Genomic DNA, 17047 nt, shown 5'->3' with positions numbered 1-17047 from the left:
CCACACTGAGTTTGGTGAAATTAATCCGCTAGGACAAGAATTAGAATTTTTGCGTGAGCATATTGCATCAAGAGTTACAACCTGCATTTACCCTAAGAAATTCATCAGAAGAGCTAGTAAAGCATCCCACCACCGGTAAAAGCCATCACAAGTACTTACACCAACAGCAAATTCTGTGATGTCAGCTCCTGCCTCCAGTGCCTTTGCTGTCTCTTCTTTAGCCATTTTAGTGATGAAGTTCTTGGCATTGTTTGACGTTTGTGTCTGTAAAGCTGCCCATATGGCTCTGGTGATGACTGTGTTCTTGCTGGTTGGATCTTCACTAGGGTTATTAATCATGCTAATTCGGACATGATTACTGGATTTCTGTGTTTTAATAAAGTGCTTGTTAGAACGCATTTAGAATTCTAGTCTGTTTTTAGATAAGTGGGATAAATCCATTATAATAAAAAGAAAAAGGAAACTGCTCTGTATAGCCTAATGGGAAATATTGATTCCAAATCAGGTAGTCAGCAGCTCAAGGCTAACAGGACTAATGATAATGAGTGACTTTAAACTAACTTATTTATTATCTGGATAGAACCAGCATGCTTAGAATATTAGAGACAAGTACAAAGCCAAGATTCCTGCCACAAAGCGCTTACAATCCAAATACTAAATAGATCCCAAAGCACTGTGCAAACCAATTGCCATGTATATTGTGTGTCTGCTTTGTACTACTGCCTTGCTTTATACTGAAGTGTAGCCACTGCAGGAATGAAACCTGGCAATACTACATGACTATTTTGGACAAAAACATGAAAAAAATATATTTTCCACTCTTAAAGTATAATTTAGGTAGGTAGAATGAAATTACTAAAGCTGACATATACCCAGGATAAACAGGAGTTAACACTCTACTTTTACAACAAGCACTACAGGGTATTAATAAGCCCCAGGGGTCAAGACCTTAAAGCTGGCATATCAGGTAGCACCGCCCCTGCACACCTGACACCCTTGTGTGGTACTGGTTTAAATACTGAGAGGGAACAGCACCCCCTATTCAACATCAATATCATTTCCCACAGCATCTGCTTTCTTTTAGAGAGTAATGATCCGGCTTGAGCATGACCAGATCTGACAAAATCCTAGCTTTCGGTGGCATGGCTGCAGAAATTCAAAGTACTTGCCAGACACTTGCAACTTATTTAGAAGCCAGAAAAATTAAACTTGCTAAAGAAAGAAAATTGGCCATGCTGTTTTATTAAGTGACACACAACTATGTAATATTAAATACAAAATCTAAGTTAATACAGAAACGGTATTGAGAGAGTAAGTGAACAGTAGTCAAGAAATTCTAAAGCATGATTCCCACCACAACTATAATAATTCTCCCCTCCTTGATTCCTGTTTGTATTCAATTACTATGTAGGTGTAACTAGAGCCCTTACTGAAACTGGCAATGTGTCTGACTTAGTTAAAATTGTAAGTTTCTTAATATTTATGTTAAAGTGCTCAATTGTCACAATGCAGGAGCTGATTCTTTTTCTCACTCTTGAAAAAGAAAATTCAGTGACTTGCAAGGCAAGGTGTAAGGCTCTGCTGTTTACTCAGGCTTTTGCCTGAGGAGGGAATTGAAGAGAGACATTAAAATAGCACTCTGAACAGAGTTCTTATTTCTCAAGTGTGTTTTTTGTGGAGGGTACAAGTTAATGTCCCAGAGATTGAAAGGGACAAAGAAAAGAGGAAAAAAAGAAAGTAATTACACAATACTGATGTTTATTTGAACGTGTAATTAATTTTGTGAGCAGGTACTGCATTGAAATACATCAGAATTATTTTGTCCAAAACACTGGATGAGAAAAATTCCTATGTTACAATCAGTGCAGATGAGAGAGACAAAGCAGAGGTTATGGTACAATGCTCACATGTATGCCCAAGTTAAAACACAGCAGTGTCATTCTAATATTAGGTCTGTCAGCCTGAACTGTGTCTATTATTATTTGCATTAGGATAAGTGCCTACAGGCCACAATTGAGATTGGGTGCCCCATTGTGCTAGGCCCCATACAAAAACATATGGTAAGAGAGTGTCTCTACCACCAAAAAGCTCACAATATAGATAGAGAAGACAGAAAGAGGGTGGAAGGGAAATGTTGCAACAGCGAAGAGAAGTGAGTCCCAGTCCAGTGCTCTAGCCACTGAACCACACTGCCTCTCCTTTTAAATTGAAATGCTACCACCTACCTGATGTTTGATAGCATCATATAACAATTGTCTCCCAGAAGGTTTATCAAAATCTCCAACAATCCAAAAAGTAACTGGTCTAACAAAAGAATCATCTGTAGAAGAATAAAAATGCAACACTTGGAGAAAAAAGGCAGCTTCTGAATATTATCACATTGGCATTATAGCAAAAGCAAAGGGCCACAAGGAAAGATGCAGATGAAGTTAAACAGTGATACTTATATGTATCATGAAAAGTGGTATTACTATTAGATTAGGATTGATTTTCCTACTTAACAGATTGGAGGGACATGCATTATTATGCTTCTAAACTGAATTATTATTTTACTATTTGGTAAATTTAAAAATTATAAAGGAACCTACGAACCTGCAAGTAACCTATAATTTCTCACTAGGGTACAAACATGCTTTTTTCACCCTTCTTTAAGCGGTAGCTTACAGAATCAGTTTTGGACAAAGAGATATTATAAAGGAATAAAAACACATGCATCAGACAGTTTTTCGATTACCAGCAAGTTCTAGGCCAGCATTATACAGATATCAGAGTTTCCAAAGAACCTAAGCATATTAAAGTAATAACCCAAGAAAGAGAAAGTGCTAAAGTTTGAGTTACCATAGATCTCCTTGGAGGACATTCCTGGACACAAGTAAAAAGGAAAGAGTGGAAGAAAAAATAAATGTCATTATTAATTTCTATAACAAACTCTACAAGTAAAAAGGAGCTAGCTGTACAGCATAGTATATGCAGGGATCATGTTAATAAACCGCTAAAATTGAGATTAAATGAGCAAGCATTGTTTGCCAGTAACACTACATAACGACTGGGTTTTGTTTTGTTTAAATGAGTGCAAAATATTATATCCAACAGTGACCCTACAACAGAATTGGAAGAAGGCACTGGAGCCAAAACTATTTTTGCAAGAAGCAGCATATTATGATCTAGATGTGGCCAGCTATTGCTTTTATGTCTCACTTAGGGTATGTCTACACAGCAGATGTAAGAGAATTCCCAGCTCAGTTGGACATACACGTGCTAGCTCTGCTCAAGTTAGAGGGCTAAAAATAGCAGTCTGAAAATGGGAGACAGTTCAGTCTCACTGCCAGAGTATGCATCCAGGTCAGGTGGGATTGTACTCAAGTCGCTAGCCTGAGCCACCACCCATGCCCCCACTGCTATGCTGATGTTTGTAACAAGCCAACTCAAGAAGAGCTAGCACTTTCCTGTCTACCTGAACTGGGAATCACCCTCATAGCTGCTGTGTAGACAGCCTTAGCACGAGTTCAGTACCACTGCAGAGGGAAGAATACCAACTGGTGAGTGAGCAAAACCTAGGCTTTTTCACTATTTAGAAAAAGAAACATGCCACATTATTCCATATAATCAGATACTAACTATCCAGTACCCTGAATAACTTCAGAGTCAGCAAGCCAAAAGCTGTAAATTAAGCAGGGGCAGCTCAAAAACAACATGCCTCCATAAGCAGGAGGAGTCCAGTTAGGTGCTGAGATCAGCAGACAACAGGAAAGTGGATACTAGGTGAAACTAAAAAGATCTAAAGAAATTTTAGCTGTGAAGGGGCAACTGATCCTCCAGCTAGTTAGTAAATATTCATGCTGCCATCCACTTTCCACGGAAATATCTGCTTCTGTGCTGACCTAGACTGTACACTACAATAGAAAAGGTACTTTCAAATGAGAGTTTGGAGATGTACTGTCTATTTTAAGTGCTACAAAGAAAAATAAGGAACAGCTCTAATTTGCTGCACATGAACAAATGGCTAAGCAGAGGACAGGGAGCATTGGAAACATTTACAGCAGTACAGGAAGGAGGCAATGCCTGGGGACAACGTCAGGAGAAACTCGAAAGAGTCACTTAAAGAATAACATGAGTAGTCTCAAAGATAGGAAGGAAAAAGAAAAAGAAAAAAATCAAGTACTGGTGAGTCAGGAAGTTTAAATAGACAAGATGGGAACATATTCAGGACTGATTGAGTATGAACTTTTCAAGTCAGGGATCATATCTGTTTGTGTGTGTTTGTACATCATGTAGCACAATGAGGTCCTAATCTTGACAGGGGCTTTTGAGTACAACTGTAATATAAGTAATACAATATTTGACCATGCAGTTCATGCACAAAGTGCAAGAATTGCAAGATCAGACCAGATTAATGGTCAGTCTGATTACTGAGTAATTATGCAAACTTCTGAAGCTCAAGCAAGTATTGTTTAGCTTAGGTCACAAAGCAGAGGGTTCTGATCCCTTATACATTTTTATCTTAGGCAATGTAACTGCAGATTATGTTTTTTCATAAGGACATCTAATCCTTTTCTATATTCATCTAGGCTCTTTAATTCAAAAATATCACATGGCAGTGAGATCCACTGGTTAATTGCCCTTCTAATGAGTGGAATGTTTTCACTTGGAATACCATGTTCAGTTCTGGTCAGCACATCTTCAAAATCTGACTTTAGTAGAGATAAGCATGCTCAGCACTTTGCAGGATTGGGCCTATGTTAGCATAAGTACACCAGAAATACAGTGCTGCTGTAAGAATAGTTTGGTGGTAGGAAACAATCAATCATAGATAAGGCTAAATTTTAGTCACGGTATTTTTAGTAAAACTCATGGACAGGTCATGGGAAGTAAATAAAAATGCACGGCCTGTGACGTGTGTGTGTGTGTGTGTGTGTGTGTGTGTGTGTGTGTGTGTGTGTGTGTGTGTGTGTGTGTGTGTGTGTGTGTGTGTGTGTGTGTGTGTGTGTGTCTCTCTCTCTCTCTCTCTCTCTCTCTCTCTCTCGGGTGCTAGCCTGGGGGACACTGCGGGTGCTCAGGGGCAGCCCGGGAGCAGGCAGTGGCGCACGGCCTGGGACCCCCGCTGGTGTGTGGGGGCCGGTGTCAATGGGACTGGCAGACTCCCTACCTGGCTCCATGTCTCACCAGAAGCGGTGACATCCCCTTCCCTCAGCTCCTGGGTGAAGGCATGGCCAGGCAACTTTGCACACTGCCTCTGCCTGCAGGCACCGCCCCCGTAGCTCCCACTGGCCATGGTTCCTGGCCAATGGGAGCTGCGGTGCCGGCGCTCAGGGTGAAGGCAGCATGCAGAGCTGCCTGGCCATGCTTCCACCTAGGAGCTGAGGGAGGAGGATGTCGCCACTTCTGGGGAGCCCCCCGAGGTGAGCACTGCCCAGAGCCCTCACCCCATTCCGTGCCCCAACCGACATCCAAACTCCTGCTGCTGCAGGGGAGGAAGGGGAGGAGGAGGAGGAGGTGGCACAGTGGCCTGAGACTGCCCACTGGTGTGACTGGCCAGGGGGCTGCCTGAGCCACTCAGGTGGCCCCCGGGCCAGGTGCACCAGCCGCTGCAGAAGTCACAGAGATCACAGAAAGTCACTGAATCCATGACTTCCATGACAAACTTACAGCCTTAATCATAGAAGGTTACAGGTGGGTTCAGGAGGGACAGGAGAGAAAGACCCAGGGAAAAAGGAGGGCAAGTAGTTCTATATATCTGAGAAGGATGTTAGTGACTGCTTCTCTTTGCCAAAGAGCTCAGTTACTATGGTGGCAAGGCCATACAGGAACCTAGAGAAACTGATGGACTCTAACAGAATCCACTAACTCACTGCCTAATCTTCACCGAATCTGCACTCTGCCTTACTACTCCCACTTCATCTTTTACAGTCTCTTGGCTTTGCACCTATTTTGCTGCTACCAATGCCTGACAGTCTCCCATTTCCTGTCAACCCTCAACCTCTTCCTGCCTTCAGACCAGTTCTTACAAAAGGCTTTCCTTTGATGTCCTCCTCACCAGTTTTCTCCTTATTCTTCCTTCCCTGAAAAGATCCTCTCTTCAAATAAGATTGTTTTTCTGCCCTTAAGTGCTTACAGCCTGTTTGTAAAGCTCTGACTAAGTAGAGTGTGTTATTAAAATTTACATCGCTGTACTGTGCCAGAGGTCCCAATTAGGATCAAGACTTAGTTGTATTAGGAGCTGCACAAACACAGAAGTTTATATTTTATCAAGATTATTACCTTTCTTTGTTAAGTAGGTCATACTATTGGCTACAGCAGCTGTTTTATCTTTGGAATTCAAGAAAGTAAATCTAGCATAATCATCCACAAAAAAGTTATCTGCAGGAAAAAGATAAAATATTATAGGTGCAGAAACTGACGATACCATTAGAAGAAATATATCAACAACATTCACTGATATCTAAGCCACCCATTACCCTAATAGCTTGACGCTGGTTTTGTGTTTGATTTCTGCTGTTTATGGCTAATATATCAATGAATGTTACTGTTACAAGACACACCAAAACCAACGTATCATTTTCATGATGCAAAGTTCAACTGAAATCAGTAGTGCAAGGTCCCATTCAATTCAACTGCATCTCTGTTTAAAGAAATAGGTATTTAAATTCATTGCGTTACTACTCTCCAAACCATTCAAGTAAGATCACATATGTGTATCTGTAACTGTATTATTCTTCTAAGCAGTCTTTCTGCATGGAGTATAACTGCTTAATATTTTAATCATGCAAAGTTTCACTGAAATCTGTACTATAGCAAATCCTAAGTATTTCATCAATTTCTGTTCAAGTGGGGTTTAAGGACAGAGCAGCACTGACTGATGTGTCTCACACAGTACAGCTCTATTAGTCTTGGCTTTTGCTAGTGCTGTTAATGTCTCAGTTTCATGAGTCACTAAATTCCCCTAAAAAAGGTAGAAGCAAAAAAATAGAAAATGCATAACTACTATGAAAAATCTGACAGATATAAATGTTTATGCTGTTACTGGGCACAGCCTGACTCTCTTAGCACCAAGTGGGCTGGAATCTCTCCTCTTATACTATTGATGATAATACATTTTGACACTGTGCGTTCCACTGGGAAATTCCAATTCTTGTAAATGAATATTTATACAGATCGGGTTTATTGAGCTGAAAGTGTCCCTTACTCGTGGCAGTTAGATCTAGGTACTCTCGGTCAGACATCAAGATCCTTGAGTTGATTCTTGGAACAACATTAGGCTGGTTCATGATATATTCAACCACATCTTGATCACTGGACAATTCACCCTGAAGGAAAGAAGGAAGAAAAGCTGCTGCATAAGATACTGTTTTTACAAACATATTTTTATTCAACTACTTGAAAACAAAGTAATCATGTGAATCAAGGTGGCTGGTGATCTTGCTTATAAGATTTTTTTTCTTTTTTTTTAGGGCGCTTGCTTGACTTCAGCTTTCAGAAAGCTAGGTCTCCCCTTGAAATCCCAGTTTAGAAACATCACATACCAAGTACACAGCTCTCTGGAACAGGCTGGTGGTTTCCAGGATTTTTTGCATTGTTATGGTTTCTAGGTCATCAGGATCCAGCTGCTCTTTTTGAAAAGGCATTCCATTAAACAGCACAATAGGTAGAGGTCCCACACCCGTCTGCTCATAGTACCCTCTGCCTTCCTGATATAAAAGGAAAGAACAAACATAAGTATATTATCTCATTACTGCATAGAAGAATTATGGCCTTCACTGTAACATACTCTAACTCCGCTGAAATCTATTCTGAACATTCTCCCAAATAGGGTAACATAAGCTTTACTACATATTCTATATATATAATATTCAATACAGAAAACACACGTTTATAATACCTCTTATATAGAAAACTCTTATCTAGCAATCAGAAGTTCAAAACAAAAAAAGATTAAGAGTACTGCTTTATATTATCAAAGAATAAAACAACTTGACAACCACTTGTTCCATTAAACCAGTACCAGGAATTTATGATTTATTGTGCATGTGGGTAGAAAAGGCACAATTTTAAAAGCTACGTATAAATGGTTACATATCTGCATTTGAGCCAAAATCTCATGTAGAATTAATGACAAGAAGAGAATGCACACTATGAAGTCCAACTATAAATTAGTTCAACAGTGATGGCACATATGACATAAAGCAAAGCCTTTTAAAAAACACTGTTCTTCACAATTCTATGAAAACACATTAGCGGGTATTTATTGTTACGACAAGTCTCTCCATTGCATGTAACCATCTTATGGTCCATTTTTATTATATTCAGTAATCTAAAAGCTAATTCAGTACTGTGACCTTAGAACCCCTCAATGCCAACTGGCAAGGCAGTTCTAAGAATATCTTGATCCTGATGTGTACTTTCTGGTTCACAAATGAATATCACGTGTGGTCTTAAATGAAAGCCGGGGTCATGCTGGGCATTAATATTATTGTGAAACGTATGTACAGATACTATGTAAGGAGCTATGCATATACATTGAAAATATGTGACTAAAGTCTGTATCAAGGTAGAGATGACAGTTTTTTGCCAGAAATATGGGGGCGGAATACTCACCTCTCTGTCAACATGTAAATTAAGCATTGTAAGATAACATAATAGAAACTCAATTTACATACAAAGTCAATGGAGGGATGTGAAATCAACAGAGAGGCAGCAGAGTGGACAATAAGCTAGAAGGGGTTACCCTGACAGTGGGTTACAGACAAACTTTGGGAGATATAAAGTGAAGGCAAGGAAGACACGCCTTTATCCTGCACTTATGAAGTAATCAGAAGTGTGATTACATTCATTAAAGCAGGATCATAACCTGCCCTGGCTGAAATGTTGTGAAGGACATTTGGGGTGAGATAATCTTCTTTAGACAGTAGGTTAACCTGTTAAGTTAGTCTCTAGAAATCGTGTTATGATTTTATTTTATATGTAACCCTTTTGTTTCTATTGTCCTTTCTTTGGTATCCTGAACCTTTGATAATAAACATATGTGATTTTCACTATAAATATATCTCAGTGTTGAGCTGAATCATTCAAGTTGGTGTGTACACTGTTCCCTTAAGGACAGCAGACCCAGTATTATTGTGAGTGTCTAGTGGATAAGAGGCTAGACACTTCAGGGGAACAGTTCTAAAGGGCTTGGGGACTGGGATGCACCTACTGTTAGCCTCCAAGGCAAAGTAAAGGCTGGCATAGCCCAGAGGAGATTGTTTGGGTGGCTAACAGGCTGGTGGTGTTAGGGGGCTGACACCCAGTTAGGTATAAGCAAGCATCCCTCTTACTGGAGCAAAATTAGTAACAAGATGACACTCAGGCCTGGGTACTCTGAGAACTGTCATGAGCTGTCACTGTCACCCTCCCAAAATAGGATCTTCTCTATGCAATACCCTCAGCATTACCAGATAGAGCCGATATTTACAAAAACCATCTTAGCGTTTCATCCCTTTTTAACAGGCTAATCAAGGTTAAAAGTTAGGACATCATATCCTTCGAGCAGATCTCGCAACTTTTAAGATTTGGCCACAATCTCTAGTATCAGGTAAAATCACTCGTAATAATCCCTTCAGTATTTTCTCTCTCTCAACAAACCTTTCAGGCTCTAATGCTTTTGTACATAAAAGGGCTTTGTTTGAACATCCAAGTCCAGTAATTAAGTATCTTATGGCGGGGGAGGAAGTTCAATAGGTCAGGAGCACCTAGTCCAGTAGAGATACAAGAGCAGCCTGGTTTCATGCCCTAACCTGATTTAGCATCATCTCTGCACTCAAATTTCAGACAGCAACTTGGCAGGGCCTTCCTTTCCTTTACCATCTTCCCCCTCAATACTTCCACTTTAAGCCTCAGAACTTTCAAAGCACCATTCCAACCTGCCAAAAGAGGCATCCCAAATATGGAGATTAGCTGACACCATGTACTTGTTTTAGGGCAATCTTCCCAGCATGCAGCATGAATTAGTTGGGGTGAGCCATCAGAGCATGTTACAGGATGGGACAGGGGAAGAAATCTACCCACATTCCAGAATATAGGTTGAAGCAGCCTCCATGGTCCCAGTGTTCCCTGTCTGGGTAGAGGAAGAAAGCCTAGAGGATCTACATATCAGCAGAGCATCTCATTCTCACCCCAATTTCCAGAGTGACTGCACACAGGGAGGCCCCACCAGACCTGGGTTCCTCGGCATGCCAGGTCCCTCCTCAAATCCTGCCCCTCTACAGTGAAATAGCACAGTTTGATTGCCGAAAGGCTCTCTGCCTCAGCACAAGGAGGGGTGGGATTTGCCCTGTCAATATACTGGCTGAAATAATATTCAGTAAATGATATATTAAACAGTGAACTACCAGGATAACAATACTTTAATCTCACAAAATTCTTACCTTCCTGTTTTGATCATAAACAGAATCCATCCCCAGAATGCTGTTCATTTCTACATAAGGATACTGCTTCTCGAGAACGCTAACCACATGTTCAACCTGCAGCTGATCTCCAGTTTTTACTTTGTTATATATCTGAGGAGAGGAGGCAAATTCAGATTTATAGCCATGACTGATTCTTCCCTCTCTTTCACAACATAACATATCCGCTATATTCCAACTTCTAATATAGAACATTTATGGTAACTTAGTTATTATGTGTGATAATAGTCTATATACAAATACAAGCCAAGTGATAAACATTGCCAGTCTTGAAAATTAGCCTGCTACGCCTCAGTATAAAAGAGTTCTTATGCTGAGAAGACTTTTGCTATATTCTCTAACTTCGATATTGGCCAGAATGGCAAACATTTCTTATGATTCAAATGTTTTCAGAAAGATGTGCGGCAAAGCAAATCTCAGATTAAACAAATCAAAAGGGCTGCATGTTTTTCTGCAGAATAGTCCCTGGATTTTTGCTTACAGCCATGATCTAGGAGGCTGACATTCCCCTTGTGAATTAGGAAACATCTTTATTTCACCTTTTTTAACGTGCTAGATATTATTTCTTTGATTTGCAACTAATCATTAGTATATCAAACAAATCGGAGGAAGAACAAAGCAAAGTTTTCAAGCCACTAGCAATTTAACTGAATTAAAAAATTATGCCTCTTGTAACCATTTTAAGTTAAAATGATTGCACGCTGTAAGGTGCAAGTGAAAATGAGTTTGCTTTTCTCATCCTAGTACTCATCACAAAATTATCTGGCAGGATTGGCAGTCTCTACTAAAGACAAGCCCAGAACTACAATAGTAAGTGACAAAGCAGGCTAGGACTGAAATGCGTGGGCAGAACTAGAGAATGAGAGGTAAGGTGACACAGAAAACTTACACAGTGCTGTCAATTCTATTTGATCCTTGTTTTCATTATCAAAAGTGCACTTCATCAGATACTAGAGATTCAGAGTTGCAGAAGTAATATAAATTTCTCTTATTACCTGTTTTCCCATTAACACAGAGTCTCTCTCATACATCAGATATTAAACATGCATTTATGAACACTTACAGATATAAGAGTCTGGAAGGCATAATTATTATCCACTTCTTGCGCAACATAATTAAATGCTCTAAGAAGGGCAACCCCAGCATCTTGTAGCCCATCAACGTCTTCTGAGTCATTAACCACAAAGACTAGACCAATCCTGTAAAGAAAACAATCACAAAGAACATGAGCCGGTTATGCAAATAAAATCTTAGTGAAAATTTTATTTGCATAACAAATAATGCAGAATAACCAATGATTATAAAGATCTTAAGCAGAGGTTCTTGCTAGGTATGTTAATAAGCAGACTTGAATAGCTCTGGTTCATGGTCTCTACAAAACATTCCTTAGGGTTCACCCACTCAAATCCCTTCATGTCTTTTGAGACTGAGTTAATCATGTTTTGATCATTTTGCCCTCCTTTTTTCTATTGTTTCTTGCTTTCTCCATTTTCTTTTGTTCTGTTGGAGGGATTGGGCCACTTTTAACTGTTGAAAGTTTATACAACATCCCACATGGCTAATAATGAACGCTTTGTAGTAATCATGAAAGCCACAAAACCTAAACTAATGCCCTCCCATAAAAATGTAGCATTACCTCAGTGGGATGTGGTTGCTGAAGAACATCTCCGCCACGTTAAGCAATTCTGCTGTACTCTCATGGGAAGGATCCACTATAAGAACCTTTGGGCAATTACAAAATAAAGGTTTTTACATGAGTTTGTTCCATTAAAAGCCCAAAACAGTGGCTCATGGTTAAGAGGACAGGTTTATTCATGTTTCACTGCAGAGGTATTATTGACATTTTACCCACCGTGGCAAGGGCTTGTCTACAGTGGCAATTAACAGTGCTGCAACTTTCTGGCTCAAAACACGCCCCTGAGCGCAGCAAGTTGCAGCACTGTAAAGTGCCAGTGTAAACAGTGCCCCAGCGCTGGGAGCTACGCCCCTCATTGAAGTGGTTTTTAGAGCACTGCGTCACGACCACACAAAGCATGTGTGGCAGCGCTTTAGCATTGCCAGTGTAGACTAGCCCTAAGTGATTTCCCTAGGGTCACAAAGGAAGTTTATGGTAGAGTGGGGACCTGGAAGTGATTTTCCTGAGTGCCAGCCCAGTGTCATCCTCCAAGGTGTTCCAGATGAGTTTAACCTTTCACATGTGGCAAACTGATATTCCAATGACAAGTTCAAGAAACTTCAGTAGCCATCATCAAATATTAGCAGGTCATGAAACTGGCATTCACAGAACTTCACACTCACCCCATCAACAGAAAAGCATTGTTATGGTAATTAATAGATTTTCAGATCAGAAGGGATCATTATGATCATCTAGTCTAACTTCATGCATAATATACGCACTAGAATTTCACCCAGTGATTCTTGCATCTAATCTACAATTTTTGGCTGAGTTTGAGCTTCTCTCTTAGAAAAACACCCAGCCTCAGCTTAAAATGTTCAAGTCATTTCACCACCACCGAGAATTCGCCACACTTGTATGAAAGTAGTTCCAGTGCTTAAATTTCCCTCACTATTAAAAATGTGCATCTTATTTCTAGTCAGGTTATTACTTACAAAGTTGTGGAAGTTTTTTCTGATTTGTCTGATTACTCCAGGAAAGGTGGGGCGCAGCAGTTCCTGCACACTGGAAGGCCAGGAATTGTACCTGCTATCAACTTCAAGGTTGTTGATCCACTAAGAAAAAATAAATGATTGCTTGTTAAACTAATATAACTTGCAATTAGTTAAAGTGAGACGTTTGAAATAACATAAAACAAACATTGCATTTAAGCATTCTAGTTTAATAAAACACCAATTGAATTTGATCTGTTAGAAGTTACATTATGAATCTGTTTTCCCCTCTGTTGCCATGTCTTCTACCATGCACAATTTCAGATTTTCACTCCTCTTAGCATTTCCATTTTTTCCTCTATAATGATGCAAGGCCTCATCCCAAAGACACGACAATGGGATGAACACAAATGTGAAAGAAAAAGCAATAAAAGTCCAGCCTGAGGGAAAGTAACAGCAGAGAAGTGTTAAATGTTTTCGATCTATAGTTAATATTGCTCCATAGTGCTGCACAAAGCTGTGAATAGTATTTAGTATTTTAATGCTTTCTGATTCTAAAGACTACCTAATCAAAGGCTGGAAAGTCTTTACTACACGATGGTGTGTAACTCATTTCGCAGGTATTAAAATGCAGCTGTATCAACTCTGTGATTTTTGGGAGGCGGGTTTTTGAACAATCCATTTCTCATCACATTACTTTGTGATGCACAATCTATCTTTTTTCTAGTTTTTGTGGCTTGGTTAGTCTCCCATTTAAGTTCCTGCAACAAAAATCTTACTAAATATCCAGTGCCTCTAGTATTTCCCTTCACTCGTTTCTTATGCCTCTGTTCAATAACAGGAGCACTATCTTAAGAGTTATACAGCATTTCTTAGCTGGCCAGTCTCTGATACAACATTTATAGCTGGCCAGTCTCCCTCCACCAAATTTATATTTTCTTAGACAATCCAGTAATGTGAAGAAGCTAAGCACAGTACTCTCAAAGGAATTCCAAATACTGTTTGTTTCCAAGAAGTTTGCTCTTTTATTACTGAACATGGTCGAGATTTACAGATCACAGAGTAATTAAATGCAGTTTAGACCACTTAATTTATTCAGAGGCTTGAAAGGGTTATAGATCTTTACAGCAGTAAACTGAAATTAATGTTAAATCACAAGGAATGCAACCAGCAATGACGCTATCCACCCTGAAGGAGAGGGAAGCTGTCTAAAATCATTCTCATCTAAATTTCTTACAACCTGAGGTAACCCTCAGAAATGAAATAAAATATTAACATCAGACGGTTGTCAACAGCAAGAAGAGCCAGGCTCACTATTTCATCATCTCATTTCTGCCCAGGAGTATTTTTTTAAACAATGCAGAGAGTCTGCTTTAGGCTGATTCACATATTCAGCAAAAAAATTTAAAGTTACATATTTATACAGGGACGGCCCTGAGGTACAGGTCAGGAAACCCCAAATTTCTGAGCTAGGAGGCCAGAGTTAAGGGTAGGGGCAAGAGGCACTGGGAATCATAAGACTTCCTGGAAACATCCTAGAACACAAGAGAAGAGGAAATCAGGAACTGGCTGCTTGGAGCCAGAGCTGTCCCTTGGGTAGGGCGAATCGGGGTGACAACTTCAAGTCCGATGCTTTGGTGGGGCCCTCCCGGGCCAGTGCAATTGTTCAGCACGGTCTGTCCTGGAAGAGACGAATCCCTCACTTCCGCCCCAGGCTTTGCGCTTTGAGGAGCCATGCAGGCCAGTGCAATTGGCCAGCGCGGTCAGTCACGGAAGAGATGAATCTGTCACTTCCACCCCAGGCCCTGTACCCCTCTAAGGATGGCCCTGCTTGGAGCTGCTGGAGAACTGCATAGCCATGCTGAAAGAAGCCACTTTCCCATCAAGGGGATTCCTCTAGAAACCATACATATGGTCTGTCCTAACCCTGAAAACAGTGGGAAATCAGTCTAGTTGTTTATAGCAGAAAGACAACTGTGCTCCTCCATGACCCTTCTGTTCTTTGTCACTGTGAATTCTAACTTGGTGAGCAAGAGAAGTACCATCTCACTGTTATGTTTCTGAAATACTGTCTTTAAAGATACTGAAGTTCACCTTTTAGATTGAAGAGGTAAGTCTTGGACTCCAACTTTGTCCTTATACTTTAACATAATTGTATTACAGTATCTTGCTGGCAATCTAGATGCTTTTTCCAAAGTAAAGAATTCTCTTCTATATTGCTTTGCCATGTAACAGGTAAACATTTTTTCCAAAAAAAATCATAAAATTTTCTTTTGCTCCTTTCTCCTGAAGGCCAAGTGTGTTCCTAATTTGATTCTCTAATTGCTATATCTAGTTAGAAAGCAATTTATTTTAAATTAAAAGCAGTAGGTGGTTCCATGCTGGATCCAATCTTTATTTTGCACAAGTCTGACTGGTCCAATCTTCTCATGTGCTTGTTTGCTTGTTTTTTTTCCCCCAGATTCACTAATTAGATTTTATTCAGTTGAATTTACTGTCCATAGAAATAACAACAAAGTTGGAGAAGTGCACATAAAAAGGAGCATTGTATAATCTCTATTTATATCCTCCAAATAAGACGTCAAAGACAGTTCTGCTTTCAATTGTGCTACTGTAGGCAAGTCTGGTCAGAAGCTAGCTATCTTCTCAGTTACATGAGCTGTTTTTCAGGCATGGAAGTATTGCACTGAATTATTTGGGTTTATTTTCCCCCACTTGCTATGCTCTACTGGATACCTTTTATTTTGTAGTTATAATTTCTTCCACAAGGCACAGTCATGAAGCCTCTGTCTATGGCTAACCCTGCAGCACTTCATCATCTCATCCTGCCCTATCCCCAGTATCTTATTCAAACCCTTTTTCCACACACAGCCCTCTCATTCAAGGGCCTCCATAACCTCACTCCCACCTAATCTCTGCTATTACTTCCTCCCTTATCTCCTCAATCTCATTCTCCTTATTGCTCCCTTAATCTCATTTTCCCTTCTCAACTACGTTTTCCTTCATTTTGGGCTCTACAAGTTAAAGAACCGCATACCACTTGTCTGCCCACACTCTCTCTCCCTTTAAACCCAATTCTTGAACACATGAATCCTTCCCATATTCACTTTCTTACCAATTATGCTTTCTCACCTATCTGCACTCCATTATTAGGTAACACGAGCTGCATACCTACAGTCTGTATACCAAAGAGTTTTCAATCTAGTATATTTTGCCACATGTTGTCAATTAAATTGTAAATTCTTTGCAGTGCAGACTCTTATTCTGCATTCTATGAAGTTCTAGCTATTCATATAAATAAGACACATTGCACTTGTATGATATGCTAAAAAGGTCTATTGAAGTGCAACTAAAAGCCCCAGGCTCAAATATGATTTTTGCTGGACAGCCTGGCTCATAAGAAAATGTACTCACTGAAATAGCAGGGCTTCTGATATCCACAGCATAGTCTGAATCTGATGGCTGGATGTTTAGCTTTAGAACATTATGCAAGGAAAGGCCCTCAATTCCTAAACTGTGAAGTCCCTCCATAACACGAGCTTCATTGCGCAACACGTCAAACAAGCTAGAAGGAATACAAATCATTCAATATCACACACGTATTAAGATATAACTATTGATTTGCTCTAGCCTAAACATTACCAGATTATATTAAGGTACAATCATCATCATCATAAGAGTCTACAAATATTTACATTAGCATCTCAGTAATTTCAAATTGCCTCAACAGGATTTTCTCCCAGAAAAATTATTTAACTCCAGTGTTAAATAGCACTAGGAACACACACACACACACACACACACACACACACACACACACACACACTCAGACTGCCCCAATATGGCAGTTTTCAGATGGACATTTTTTTTTAGGGATTTAACCTTTAAGAACTAATATTTTGCTCTTCTCTTAAGATGAGAGAGAGTGTGTGTGTGTGAGAGAGGGGGAGAGAGAGAGTGTGTGACAGATGCCTGATTGATAGCACTGTAGCCCAAAATTG

General features: G+C 39.9%; 1 protein-coding gene across 3 annotated transcripts in view; it reads right to left on the bottom strand.

The window, feature by feature from the left end:
• The window catches only part of UGGT1 (UDP-glucose glycoprotein glucosyltransferase 1), an 88530-nt gene that overhangs the window by 39668 nt on the left and 31815 nt on the right, over positions 1 to 17047 (bottom strand). For 2 of the 3 annotated variants that reach the window (XM_050963983.1, XM_050963981.1), the window contains exons 13-23: positions 16461 to 16611; positions 13050 to 13169; positions 12076 to 12161; positions 11503 to 11638; positions 10401 to 10532; positions 7521 to 7685; positions 7184 to 7304; positions 6259 to 6357; positions 2839 to 2862; positions 2226 to 2320; positions 160 to 366 (exon numbers count right to left, since the gene is read on the bottom strand). In XM_050963983.1, coding sequence (XP_050819940.1) covers positions 160 to 366; positions 2226 to 2320; positions 2839 to 2862; positions 6259 to 6357; positions 7184 to 7304; positions 7521 to 7685; positions 10401 to 10532; positions 11503 to 11638; positions 12076 to 12161; positions 13050 to 13169; positions 16461 to 16611 — 1336 coding nt within the window. The remainder of the gene's footprint in view (positions 1 to 159; positions 367 to 2225; positions 2321 to 2838; positions 2863 to 6258; positions 6358 to 7183; positions 7305 to 7520; positions 7686 to 10400; positions 10533 to 11502; positions 11639 to 12075; positions 12162 to 13049; positions 13170 to 16460; positions 16612 to 17047) is intronic. The other variant, XM_050963982.1, reaches the window with a different exon arrangement.

The sequence above is a fragment of the Gopherus flavomarginatus genome, chromosome 8 (genome assembly GCF_025201925.1).
Source record: "Gopherus flavomarginatus isolate rGopFla2 chromosome 8, rGopFla2.mat.asm, whole genome shotgun sequence".
NCBI lineage: Eukaryota > Metazoa > Chordata > Testudines > Testudinidae > Gopherus > Gopherus flavomarginatus.
This window is presented reverse-complemented; position numbering and strand designations above follow the sequence as displayed.